This window comes from Rhamphochromis longiceps, linkage group LG22 (genome assembly GCF_057381845.1).
Source record: "Rhamphochromis longiceps isolate RC_006_pf linkage group LG22, R_longiceps_female_GT1.1, whole genome shotgun sequence".
In the NCBI taxonomy this organism is placed as follows: Eukaryota; Metazoa; Chordata; class Actinopteri; order Cichliformes; family Cichlidae; genus Rhamphochromis; species Rhamphochromis longiceps.
The window spans coordinates 6,538,014-6,551,501 of record NC_140577.1 but is presented as its reverse complement, the minus strand read 5'-3'; the positions used below and the strand labels follow the sequence as shown (position 1 = coordinate 6,551,501).

General features: G+C 40.5%; 1 protein-coding gene across 1 annotated transcript; it reads left to right on the top strand.

The window, feature by feature from the left end:
- Positions 1-5,089: 5,089 nt before the first annotated feature.
- Positions 5,090-8,127, top strand: LOC146643251 (uncharacterized). The gene is made up of 4 exons (XM_085396096.1): positions 5,090-5,328; positions 5,763-5,936; positions 6,434-6,513; positions 7,294-8,127. Exons 1-4 carry the CDS (start codon positions 5,261-5,263, stop codon positions 7,398-7,400), a joined length of 429 nt encoding a protein of 142 aa, XP_085252222.1. The 5' UTR covers positions 5,090-5,260; the 3' UTR covers positions 7,401-8,127.
- Positions 8,128-13,488: the final 5,361 nt, after the last annotated feature.

The window sequence follows — 13,488 nt, the reverse complement described above, 5'->3', positions numbered from 1 at the left end:
GCTTCTGTTTTCCATCAGGTCACAATCACATTTGTCACATTTATTGTTAAAAAGAGACTCCAGCAGATATTCAATAATCAGCTGTCTCTATGTTGGAAACATCAAATTAAAAATGTGACTGTGTGATAACCCAGTTATGCCGTTTTTGTAGGTTATTATATTTACTTTTTATTAAAAATATACCTTAAGTGATCTGGGTGTGGGTAAAATACGAATAAGTTAAAGTGGGGCTTTAAAAAAGTTTTATATCACATTATATCTGAGGTAACTACTCATACAATCAAGTAGCAACTGATATAATAATTTGGATTTGGACTGAAATTAATTTTGAGGCATAGTTTAAAAATATGTTTTTTTGGGGAAAAGTTTTTTGGTGAAGTGTGTGTGCAGACGTGCAAACGTGCATGGCGATGAAATAATTACAGCCTGGGCAATATATTGATCGGCGTTTGTGGCTGTATTAGCGGGACCAGCGTTGCATGCAGCGCGCGTCCTCGTGCAAGGGTTTTAAATGCAGCAGATTTTTGGGAGTGTGCGTGTGTGTTTGGGTGGGTGGGTGGGTGGGGGGGACGGGACGTGTGTGTTTACAATGCGACTCGAGATCAGGGTGAAAATCCCACTGACCTCTGTGTGTGTGTGTGTGTGTGTGTGTGTGTGTGTGTGTGTGTGTGTGTGTGTGTGTGTGTGTGTGTGTGTGTGTGTGTGTGTGTCACACCCCTGACCGATAGGATTTCCATTAATTTATCTGCAGCCTCGGAGTTTTTAGAGGAAAGCCAAACGCGTGTCAGGGAGTCTGTCAGGATGAGCCAGAGGAGAGTGAGGAGGGAGAAAACGGGCTTTTGTTTGGTGTCAATTGCTGCCACGTGTGGGCACGTGTGCGTGGGTGTGTTTGAAAGAGATAGAGAAAGAAAAGTCTGGATCATAAAACACACTGATATGGGAGCTCATAGCCTATAGAAAACACACCATAAAGCGCTTCCTCTTTATTCTAGAGCCACCAAAGAAAGGGGACGTCAGTTTCCTCTTCTTGTGACCCTTCTCGTGTCTCTGGCCTGGTGGGGTGTTTGCTCTCAGAGCACCCTCCCCCTCTTTTTAATTGATTTACCGTAATTAACTCAGTGTGTTTATCGATTTCCCGAACACAGCCTCGAGATGGTCAACCTCATTATTTCCACGTTAACCCCGAATAATCCCGAATAAATACTCAGCGCATTCAATAACAATTAGACTCAGGCAGCACTAAATAATCCAGTTTTCTCTGGGTGACCCGTTTACCTTTCAGGCCGGGTGCTGAGACGAGGACAGAATACTTTACTCTGGAGCTGTAAGTTGGTAGAATCGAGAACCACCTTCAAAAAAATTCTTTCCTTTTGAAAGATCAACAGAGTGGAAAATGTTGGAAAAAGAAAAACCAGAAAATGCGTTCTGACATCACCTGAAGCCTCGAGGTGACCCGCACCTGCTTATACTGCAATGTCCTTCTCCTTTACCATTTGAGCAATTAACCAGATTTAATCCCGTTTCACAGCAGCTCAGCCAATTAAAAGGCATGCGGTGCACATCAGTCACTTTGACTCTGGGCAGTGTGTGAAATGTCTAGCTGTAACATCCCTCTGTCAGGTTCAGTGGCTTTGTAAGAGGGGAGGAGGAGGAGGTCAAACTAGCCTGCAGGCAGCAGTTCAACCGGCACTCAGCATCTACTTCTGCCTCCCTCCACCTCCTTAATGTTTCATCCTATAACCAGCAGATATATATTTTATGGATAATGTTGAAGGCTTCACCATCATGCCATCATTTTCTTTATACATTGGAAGTATTAAGTTCTACGTCTGGAAGCAAAGTGACTGAATATGAGCATGCGCTTTTTCATGCATGTTTGCAGGACTTGCTCTTTAAATATATTAAAATTAAAGCAACCTCAGAAATCAAGTGTTATATGTCCTACAGATTGTATTTATGTGTGTCTCATATATTAATTAAATATATTGAGTTAAAAATCAGCATTTACTGGGAAATGTTGCTTCAGGTGAATAAACATATAAACAGTGTATTTCATTTATAAGTTTGATTATAAGACTTCAGTTATTTTACATATTGTTTTGGCCAGTGGTGTCAGAAGAAAAAAGAAAAAAGTGGAGAATGAAACGGTCTAAATTGGAGGCACGTGGATAGTGAACAGTGAATACCAATTCTGTGTAAAACATTTTTAAGAACAGACAAAGCAGCATTAAACAGAAAACATAAGGTCTTGGGGGGGCAGAAAGAGAAAGGAGGCAAAAACTTGACAAAAACAGTACAAAACAGAGCAGGACAGAAGAGAACAGAGTGTAAGTGAAGAGGAGATAATAGAGTAGAATAGAAGGGGCTGGGAAGGACAGGAAACAGAAAGAGAGTTGGGGAGGGAAGGAGGGAGGTGGGTGATGGTGTTGGTCACAGGGGGTTAAAAGAAGGAGGCGTCTAAAGCTTGTGAATTAAACGCTGTGAGGCCCAGTGTCCTCGGCACGTGCACCAGGCCTCGAGAATAAAAAGAGCTCTGGCCCATCTGGCTTTTCTGGGAGGCGAAGAAAGGGGAAAGAGGGAGAGGCCGAGAGACATAGAAAGAAAGCAGGTAAGAGAGAGAGAACGATAGAGATAGAGAAGGGGCTTCTGCGCTGCTCAATACACAGGATAGTGTGTTAATAGTTTTAAGTCACTAATGGCATAAATGTTAAACGCAATGAGATGTCAGGTGCTTTGAAGTTAAAGGGTTGATGTTGGTGTCAGAGGCGAGCAGGTGAGGAAAACAAGAGAGCAAATGGGCGTCGAGGAGAACAAAAATGTTCAGAAAGAAAAGAAAAAAACATATAAGAGTAAAAAAAATTGAGTAAAAGATTTCTATTTGTGGAAACCATTCAGGCATATTTTTACTGTGGTGTCAAACTAAGTGTGTGTGTATTCAGAAACTGTCGATAAGACATACTCACCTTTAATCCATACGTGTCCTTCAGAGGGTTTTTCTATAACTTCACAGTCTCTCTCTCTGTCTCTCTCTCTCTCTGACACACACACACACACCAACCAACACACACATCCTGTACCTCTCCTTCACTCAGCATCTTAGCTGTTTCCATGGCGACTGGAGTTGAGACTGCAACCAGCAAAGGGTGGGGCGGGGGGCACATGCGTTTTTATGTGTGCTCTTGAGTGTGTGTTTGTGTGTGTGTGTACAGCAGCAGCAGGTGATGAGGCTCAGCTCATGGCAGACAGTGCTTCAGCATCTGGGAAAGTGATTTCTCTCCCATCTAATAAAAGTTATATTAAGGTCATAGAGAAAGAAAAAGAAACACACATTGTAACCATCATTAAAGCAGAAAACAGACCTCACAGCTGGAAAAAAAAGAAATAAAGAAATGACCTGGACAGAAGGTAGAGGCAAAGTCAGCAAAGGTGAAACAAGCTACTTTCCCCCTCTCATCCTGCTTTTCCAACACTCAAGGCAAATTCTAAATTTTACTCATTTTAATTGAAACTATTTAAGATACAAAATAAACATGTCCTGTAAATGTTAAGTTGTGCACTGACTCAATGAAATTATGAAAGAAGTCAACCAAAGGCCCCTGACAAAGTTTTGTGATATGGGGCATTATAAATGAAACCGACTTGAGTAGAAGGATCATACATGGGCAAATGTTACAGTTCAGCCTGCGATGTCCTAAAAAGAAAACAACAAAACACCAAAAATCAACAACAGGCAGAATCAAGCTGAGGAATCTCAAGCCAGGTCACTACAGTGAGTCTGTGCTGCTGTTTAATGCACTGTTCACCACTGACCTATACAGCAAACTGCTGCATGCTGGGGTGTTTCCTAATTTAAGTGTTGACTTGTTATACTAATAATACTTTCACTGTAATCACGTTCATGATTCAGTGTGGCCCTATAAGTCACTGTGGCCCTCCCCCTTGTACACATTCTGTGAAGGGGACCCTGTGTAAATATGTCCCAATTTCTTTGTGGTGGAATTATTTTGAGAGAATGTTGTAATTCTTAGTGGGTCTTGTACTTTTCTTAAATAATTCCTGGGTGGTTTTAATGCGTTTGCAAGATCCAGCAGCTCAGTAGGAAGTGAAGTGAGAGGAGTAACGTGAGGCAGAGGGCCACAGCTGCAGAGCTACGTTACAGCCCTGACCCCTCTGCCATCAGGGTTCACCCAACGCTGAAAAGGCCTTTATCACTGCAGACGTTTAACCCAACAGCTAGAAAAATAGAACTGTTACTAATAATATTAACAGTGTCCTTTAGATTGTGCAACAAGAAATTCAGCCACCACTAATTTACTCTTAATAGCTCCACTTACGGTGTTATTTAAAATATCATTGTAAAATAGGCCCAAGTGCAACAAACACTTTCTGCCGGTGACCTTGGGGAACACAGCACGAGAGCAGCCAAGCAGTGTTTAAATTAAATCGTAATGATCTGTGAATACAGCGATAATTAACAAGGGTACAGTGATGGAAATAAGGACGCACAAACCAGTTCATATTCTCATGCAGTAGTAACCAGTGTCACAAGTTTATTTATGTCGCTTAAGACAAATGAACTAAAGAATATTTACACATTCATCCTGCTAACATCAAGGCTAGTGCTCGTTTTCATTAGACAGCAGCAATTAAAATCCAGCAAATTATATCTAAGGTGGATCAATGTACACTGAAAATGTGACTAAATAAAGAAACATTTTGCAGACTCGATGCTTGGAGGCTTGTCAGCATCTTTTGGGGCTGAGGGTTAAGTACCTTAACCCTCAGCCTAGACCTCAACGCAGTCAAAATATGTGATTTTTGGCTTTTGAAATTTCTTCTACCAAGTCCTGGAAGTCAGGAGTCACATAAAATAATTTTCATTATCAATATAAAATACATCAAAACTATTTTTCCCCAGCATGTATGTTTTTGGTTAAAATTCGGGAACTGTCTGTTGTAACACAAGAAATTTCCAAAACTGCAAGTCTGCATAAAGATTACTTAAGTCACATCAAATGTGAGACCATTTCTGCCTTCTGCCCCGAGGCCATCAAAGTTTCAAAACGTTCACTCTCTCCTCCCACTACCCTTTCAGTGGGCAGAAACTTCCCGTCATGAGCGATTCGACACCAACAAGGAAGTATTGTTCGAGAAAACTTAACAAAACACGAAACTTCAACAAGTCTCAACAGAAACTTCACAGAAACAAACAAACAAAAAACTGCGTTAAAAGATCTAGAGTCGAAAATAATCGGACCACATGGAGGACGCGGAGATCTTACTCAGGGAGGAAGGAGCTCCAAGGGTCGCCCAGCTTTGCAACCTGAGGTCTGTAAACACGTTTATGCGGGTTGTCTGTCGGTTCGTTTGAAGAGATTTGTTTAGAGCTACTTGGTGAGCTTACCTCCAGATAAACTGTGGCTGCACATAATCACTGGCTTTTGACAAAAACGCAACATTTTCTTAAAAACTTTTGGAAATTGTTTCATGTGCAGTCCTTCAAAATTAAAAGCACCACGACCAATAATAATACGAATACTCAGAATCAGAATCAGAATACTTTATTAATCCCGAAGGAAATTATAGGTTACAGCAGGCAGCACGCTAATGGCGCATGCGCACTTACAAAGGAACGTATGACCAAACTTACACAAACAACACTAATACTACTACTACTATACTACTAATAATAATCAGATTGCGCTGATTGTGTTCAAAAATCAGTGGTGAAAGCTGATTGGTTTTTTTCCATCTACCTGTAGGCCGTTGTTTAGACGGCTGGAGGGCTTCGAGCGCCACCGTGTGCTCAGATGGCTGAACTGCTGCCCTCCTCCACCTGACTTCAGAGTTCCCAACGCCGCCAGATCGTCTGACGACTCATTCAACTGGTTCTTGCGGATCTTCTTCCTTCTCGTACTCAGCTTGAGTTTAATAAAGTAAATTGATTTTGTAACTATTCACTAGGGCAGGGAGACACGAGGGCCTCACAAAAAACCCCAAAACAACAACAACAACAGAAAAACAAACAAACAAACAAACATATATTTTCCAAAATTATTTGGAGGGTAGACTAAAATGAAAGGAAATTATGAAAGAAACAGATACACATCCTCCAGATCAGTGATCAGTCAGTCTGACATATTATAAATGAATCAACTAGTTATTTTGTGACATATTTGCAGAACTGAACAATAGTTGATCAAATTGATACACATTCTTTGGAACTACTCTCATCAGTTAAGTCACTGATCATTCAGTTTGCTTATTTTAATCTACAGTAAAGTATAATTTCACAGAATAAATCACTCACAGAGGGAAACTTAATTTGCAGGATGTAGTCAATCTTGAATTATGATGTGTTATACTTACCTGTACTTGCCTATATTTACCTACTAAGTGTATCTGATTTCTTTCTGCCTTCTGCCCTAAACAGGATATTATATGAATATTCCATGATACATAACCTGTTTTATCTGCTTTACTGGAGTGGAGTCACGGTGCCAGTGATGCTCGGTGAGTAATGGTTAAACCTGGATTCATATTCATTCCTTGCCTCGAAGTTTTCTTACATGCACACATGGCAAACATCAGCAGTGGTGCTGAAATGTGCTGGAAATCAGTCACACATGTAGTCGTCCAAGCTGCACGGGGACTGTTTGATAACCCTGCAGTGGTAGTGCAGGGTATGGGAGGAGAAGGGGCTGAGGGTCCGCAGTGCTGAGAGATTGGCTTTGCACGGACGCCTTGTGACTTTAAGATCCTATTTGGTCCACTGGCTTAAAATCTAAAAAAAGGAAATCTCACTACTAAGGTGCTTTTGACCAGATAAGTCAAGCTGGATCTGAATTTGTATTCTGAACCACAGCTTGGCAACATTGTCACTCGAGCATCCGTCGTTGTATTTAACTGACTTTAGGGCCGAGAAGTGGCACGCACACAGCTTGGACACAGTATCATAAAACCAGGTGTATGATCTTATCAAATGCAAGATTTCAAAAATGAATTCAGCCTTCTGTTCTTGTTGAAAATCTGAGACGACTAGTGTGACGTTTGTTGTTCTGTGCCACCATTCTGCATAATATGTTTATATAAAAATTATGAAGTGCAGCTTGAAAATTTCCTCAATAATTATGGAAAAATGTAGGAATTTATTTAGGAATGAATTCCAAAGTTTTTTGTTTTAATGCAGAGGTTTTGTATTTGATTTCATGGCTCTGTATGGACACAGTTTGGCTCAGTTTTACGTTTGCTGGCGTGCTGATGTCTGATTCTGTCTTTTTGTGTACACTGTAGTTGCTGTGGCTCCTTGCATCGTGAAAAATAAAATGAAGAAGACAGAATTCACGCCGCCGAGGAAGGAGGAAGTGAAAACAATCTCTGGTCTCATCCAGCAGGTGTAATTAAAGGCTGAGTAACTCTAAACACGAGGCTCGCTAGGTCATGAAAACAGGACTAGAGCGGGTTAATATGTGACAGTGCTAAAAGCTGTCGCACTTCTTCTTTTAGGGAATGGCAGAAACATAAACTCAAAACTGATAACAGCTTGGAATGTGCACTTCCAGATTCACAGGGTAGGAACATGAGCTGTTAAAAAATAAAAAATCCACCCAAAATAATTGTCTAACCTTTTTTAATATAATGGATTTAAGGAGAATTGTTAAAGTGTTAAACTTGAATGAAATGAAGATGATGCATGCATAAGAAAAAAAAACTTTGAACAACACCAGATAAAAAGTGCAAAGATAACAATTAAATAACTCTCCAAACGTGGTGATTAAATTCCCTCTGCAGCAGCATTTTAACGTGAGCCAAAGGAGCCGTGAACGTACGAGGAGAAACGTGATGAAAATAAAAATCTCACGTCAGGCCTGTATTTCTGTTTTATTGAGAAATTTCGATTTTTAATGTAAAGCTGCTTATGTTGTTCTTAATGTACGCTGAGCCACATCAGCTGTATTAGTTTAAACAACATATGTGTGTTGGCTGATTTATGGGTGTGCTGTTACACTAAAAAAAAATGGTGTGTGTGGGGGTTATTTTAATCTAGATTCACACTCCTGCTGGACTGAGCCAATCTTTTTCATTTAAGTTGATTTTTCTAAAAAAAATAAAGTGCACCTGAACCGAGCCGATGTGCTACAGCTTCATATATTGTTGCGGCGACAAAACAAGCGCGCGCGGGCCGAGGAAGAAGACAGACACCGATGGAGGGGGAGAGAAAAAGACAGCGACCGCATACAACACCATTCATTATTAACACACCCAATATAGCTGGACTGGACACCTCCGTCTCCCCCTCCCTTCCTATTAACACATACACACATACATACAACCGCAGAACGTGAGCCCTCCAGGACCCACACCCTGACCCTGCGACCTAGGCGCCATGGCAACCCTCTGACCCATCCCTCTGTTGCTGTGGTAACAACCTTGGAGCATGTCTGACCATTGCCTCCCCTCCACCCCAAAACATCCAACACACACACATATATACTCGCACACACGCTCTCCCTATAGCCCTACAGCCGCCCCCTCCTCCTGCTCCACGCCGAGCCGAGGCAAACCGATCGATATTCTATCACACAGAACAGTGGAGCGAGAGAGAGGAGGCCACGGGCCAGCCAGATTACTGGGAGGAGGGAGAGGGACGGGGGGAGGATGGAGGGGTTAGTGGTTGACAAAAAGAGAGCCCTGTGTGTATGTGTGTGTGTGTCAGAGTCAGAGGAAACGAAAAAGGGTTTTAGGGAAGGTAGGAGATGTGTGTATTGGGGACGTGTGCAAAAAGGGATTTTGGCGTGTGGGTGTAATCGGGTAGGAGATTGAGAGATGGTGTGTGCGTGTGTGGTTTGGAAGAAAGAGGTAGAGAGAGAGAGTGTGTGTGTGTGCGCGTGTGTTGGGTTGAGAGAATAAGTGGGTAGAAGATTGAGAGAGGGTGTGTGTGTATGCCAGAGGAAAGGCGTTTCAGTGTGGCTGTTATGGGGGATAAGAAAGGGATGTGTGTGTGTGTGTGTGTGTCGTAATGAGTGGAGCTGCACTGCTATAAGGCATCTCCTCTCTTTTATATTCTAACAGATGTTTGTTAGTGTATTCCTGGTTGTGTGTGTGTCTGTATGAATAGAATACTTTCATTCAAGTGTCACACACCTGAGGGTGCTCAGCCCTCATGGGTTTCTAAGACTTTACTCACATAAAGAGGCAGGAGGAGATAAAGAGAAAGCAAACACAACGCACAATATCCATACCCATGTTTTAAATTTTACTACATGGCACTTTTATATTTGAGTATTTTACAAAATCTGAGCTGAAGTCAAATGCCGTGTGTGGAAAGAATTAATCGCCGTGCATCTGTTATCGGTTTAATATGAATATTTGAAAATGGGTGGTGCAGCGTTTGGCATTGTTGCCACACAGCAAGACGGTTTGGCTCCAAAACCTCCTGGTCAGCTTGGTGTCTCTGTGTGTTTTTCATCCACAGTGGTGAATCTAGACTGGCTGTAGGTGTGAATGTCAGAGTGTATGGCCATCTATCTCTCTCTGGTCACCTGTCCAGGGTGCTTCATGCCTTTTGCTCTTTGTCACCTTGGAGAGGGTCCAGCCTCCCTAAAACCTAAAGTTAGATAAACCATTAAAAAACGGGTGGATATCTGTGCGTTGTGTTGCATTGGTATATATTCAAGAGAGCAAACTAACCAGCTAGAATGTAGCCTTTAGGAATATTGGGCTACTTTGTACATCAGTAGGAGAATGATTCACCAGCCCAGTACTCACACATTTCCAGGATGCCAAATATCATCATCTTGTTTCAGTACAGATGTTATAAATGTCCATCGGATGGTATCACAGACGGTTTTGACTGATGACATGTTGGTTTTTTCCATCACTTTTCTAGACATAACTATATTTGCATTAAAACATGAGGTGCTAAGTTATCAGCTAACCCTAACAATCTGGTTAATAATCTGATCTCCATAACAATATCAACTGATTAGTGTCAACTGCTAGAAAAACAAAAATAAATAATACTTACCAAAACTGAAGCACAAGCATCTTAGATGCTCTGAATCACACAATAGGCAATAATTCTGTTTTTTTAGATGCTAAAAAATGTCCAAAAAACACTGATAGCACAAATATGGTGACGAGGTTCAGTTCAGTGACTCAAGTTAGGGGAACTTATGCCTAGCCGACACAGAGTGGTTCCAGCTTACTGAATGGTGAGACTGTTAATGCCCCTAACTCGAGTATTATTTATACGTTTAAAAAAAATATCGCTGTTTGTAGAGTTTTTTTATGGCTGTAAAGTTGGGCTTTTTAACATGGAAGTATAGGGACCGGTGCTTTTGGAGTGAGCCTCAAGTGGCCACTACAGGAACTGCAGTTTTTGAACCTGACATACTGGCTTCATTTTCTGTGCTGGAAGTTTCTGTTTGGCTACAGAACCCCCCTGTTGCAAGGTTAAATTACAAAAAAAGGGGCATCTGAAATGATGGATGAGTATGCACTGTGTCGCAAAGATATCTACTGAAGTTAGCATGCTATGCAGCTAGCACCAACCCCTACCCTTGTGTGTAGAACAGTTCCATTTCTAAGAAACTAACTACCGCTGTTTTGTCAAAGCTGCTTGAGTCACACAGATACATGCAAGGCATCTTTCCTTTTTTGCTCCATGACAACTATGCAATTGGTATTACACTCTCACCTACACAGCTCTCCACAGGACAGAGATGGGACTGACACTTTTCTGGATTTATAAGAGTTTGGAAACTCAGGAAGAATTTTGAGCAAAGGCTTGAGTACAGTAATGATCATGATAGAGACACTTCAGATCAAAGATGGGATTTTTATTTCTTCACTGTATATATAATCTTTTTTCATTATCTACACCGGGTAACTTTAAAGGTTTGCAGAGCTGGCAGTGAAACGTGATGCAGTGTACAGTATTGATTTGATCAGTCCTTTATTGCAAAACAGGAAACTTTATGTCAGTATTATCTAGGATGAAGACCAGCTGCTTAGCAGAGACAAAACTTATTACACGTTAATATCACTCATATGTCGGTGATAAATCATAAAAATTGTATCATTTCAAGGAGTAAACAGGTGATAAACTGTAGCTAGAGAGCATCAGGGCTATAACGTATCAGGTTGGATGAAAATCCTCAGAGGAAGAAGCAGAAAACAAACTAACAAAAGAGGTGACCTATATCCTTGGGTTACAAGAGGGTGTGTGTCAAGTGGGCAGGAGCACTCATTTGCTCTGTGAGCCTTGTAATAATATTCATGAAACACGAACACCATTGCACTCAGTCACTGTGTGTGTGTGTGTACAGACACAGATATATATACACACACACATAAGAGACTCATCTGTTCACAAGTACACAAGCAGCATAACACGCAGTCAGAAGCTGTTTTCTGTGCTCTCTAAATAACCACTGCTGCAATCAGTGTACAAATCAACCTATTTCAATGGGACAGACGAAGAAAGGCTCATTAAAGAGGTAGATGACGACCAAACCTTTAACCTAAACAGTGTGGTTATTTAAAAAAAATTATAATAAAGTGTAAATAAGTGCAAATAAAAAAACCAAAAAGGATGTTCAAGTGTTCATTACTTAAAGGTGTTAATTCCTGAGTAAGAATTAACAACCTGATTGTTTTTCGTAGTTATCCTTGTTATATAAATGAACATATTAAGAATCTCCTGCATTACAATATTTAGATTCTCAGTGAAAGGTAAAACTAGTGTGTGCCATTATTTGGCATTTCCCTGCTAACAGCTGATTTTCCTGCTACTCAGCCCCAAGCTAAATTAAATTACTGCCAGATTAGACATTGCTAAGCTCCTGGTATTATGCATATTAAACGTTTTGACTTGTGGTTCTGTTGAGTTTTACTGCAAAGATTTCTTTAGGTCTTCATTCCTGTAGCAGCATGTCTTTGTGGAAGGTATTCCTTCAGCTGAGATATCTGAAGGATATTATAAAATTAGCCTCTACAAAAGCTAAAACTTCCAGGGTCAGCATTTTAGCGCTGCGTGTGCTGCTGTTAACGTTTGATACTTATTTTTAACTCACTGCAGCACCAAATTAGTTCAACTTTAATTCCTATCTTTTCCAAATATTGTGTCATGGTAGTATTTTTTCAAGAATTGTGTTGATAGATTTAGTTAATTTAGAAGGTTTTAAAGTATTTTTAAACCCAGGACTTAGCTTTTAATCCTACTTAATTGAAGACCACATTAATTTATTTATACATTTATGTATATATATATATTTGGCCTTTTAGCTGTTATTGGATAGAGAAAGTGTAGATAGACAGGAAAGTGGGGAAGACATGCAGCAAAGGGCCATGATTCAGAACTACTGGGCCTACTGCTCTCTGGCCATAAGGCATATGGTCGACTGCTCACCCACTGAGGTGACCTGGGGATAATATTTTAAGGAACAGCAATCTTAAACTGGGTCTCTGGGTCATGCACCTACAATTTTGATGTCAGAAATAACCAGTAATTTTATAGAAGTTTACAACTGGCTAACATTTTCACTTATTTAAACAGTTCTATGTATATTAAAAACAAGACGATATTAGGAAAATAATTTGTTTATGCAACAGATACTATCAGCAGTATATTACATCTAACTTCCATTCGCCAGTTCTGACATCTTTTGTTAGTTTTAATGTTACTTAAACAGGCAATATTAAACCACTGACACATAATAACATTACCTCATTGCAGTGAGTAAAGCTGTTATGTTGAAAGCTGGAGTAATGTCCAGCATTTGGATATAAGCTATCATACCTTTTTTCTGCTTTAATAATATGATGATGTGACTGTTAGATGATCGGGTCAGTGCTTCTCCAAAGTAGGACGCATTGTAGGGTGTTTTCAATGTGCAACAGTAGTACCCACCAAGTTATCCAAGGAAGTGCAACAGGTGAGCTGAAGACAGGGTCACGTGTCGCCTCGCTGGCTGTCCTTTGTGGTCTGAAGTGTTTGCAAACACTGCTGAAAAAGCTTCAGACCGACTACAAGAAGAGGCTGTCTGAACACAGCGCAGCTTCGTGTGTGCAGTGAACAACCAAACATACAGCTAGTATGATATTTGCATTAAAATTTAAACGTTCTTAACAGACTGAATTATCAGGAATGTTGTGGCTGCTAGGATATAACCAAGTTATCAGATTACTGCAATGCTATGTAAAATCATCCATGTATTTATCACTTTAGCTGATGAATATGAAACATACTTGTTGAATCTGTAAATAGCACTTTGAAGCATTTAAAAGAAAGATTCAATTAGTTTCTCTTATGGAGCTTTTTGGTCATCTAACACAATCTTCATCGCCCATGTTGAGCCAATATGACAGCAAGTCATTCTCACCACTGGCAGCTGTCTTGAAATGTCTCTGTTATCAAAATTATTTTTAATTTCAGCAGCCACGTGGACATAAAACCTTTCTTGACTATGAAGTTTCTTCAGCTCC

Coding starts and splice junctions, on each gene's coding strand:
- LOC146643251 (XM_085396096.1), top strand. CDS start 5,261: ATGGAGGACGCGGAGATCTTACTCAGGGAGGAAGGAGCTCCAAGGGTC. Junction 5,937..6,433: donor CTCAGCTTGAGTTTAATAAA/GTAAATTGATTT, acceptor TGCCCTAAACAG/GATATTATATGAATATTCCA. Junction 6,514..7,293: donor CACGGTGCCAGTGATGCTCG/GTGAGTAATGGT, acceptor TGTACACTGTAG/TTGCTGTGGCTCCTTGCATC.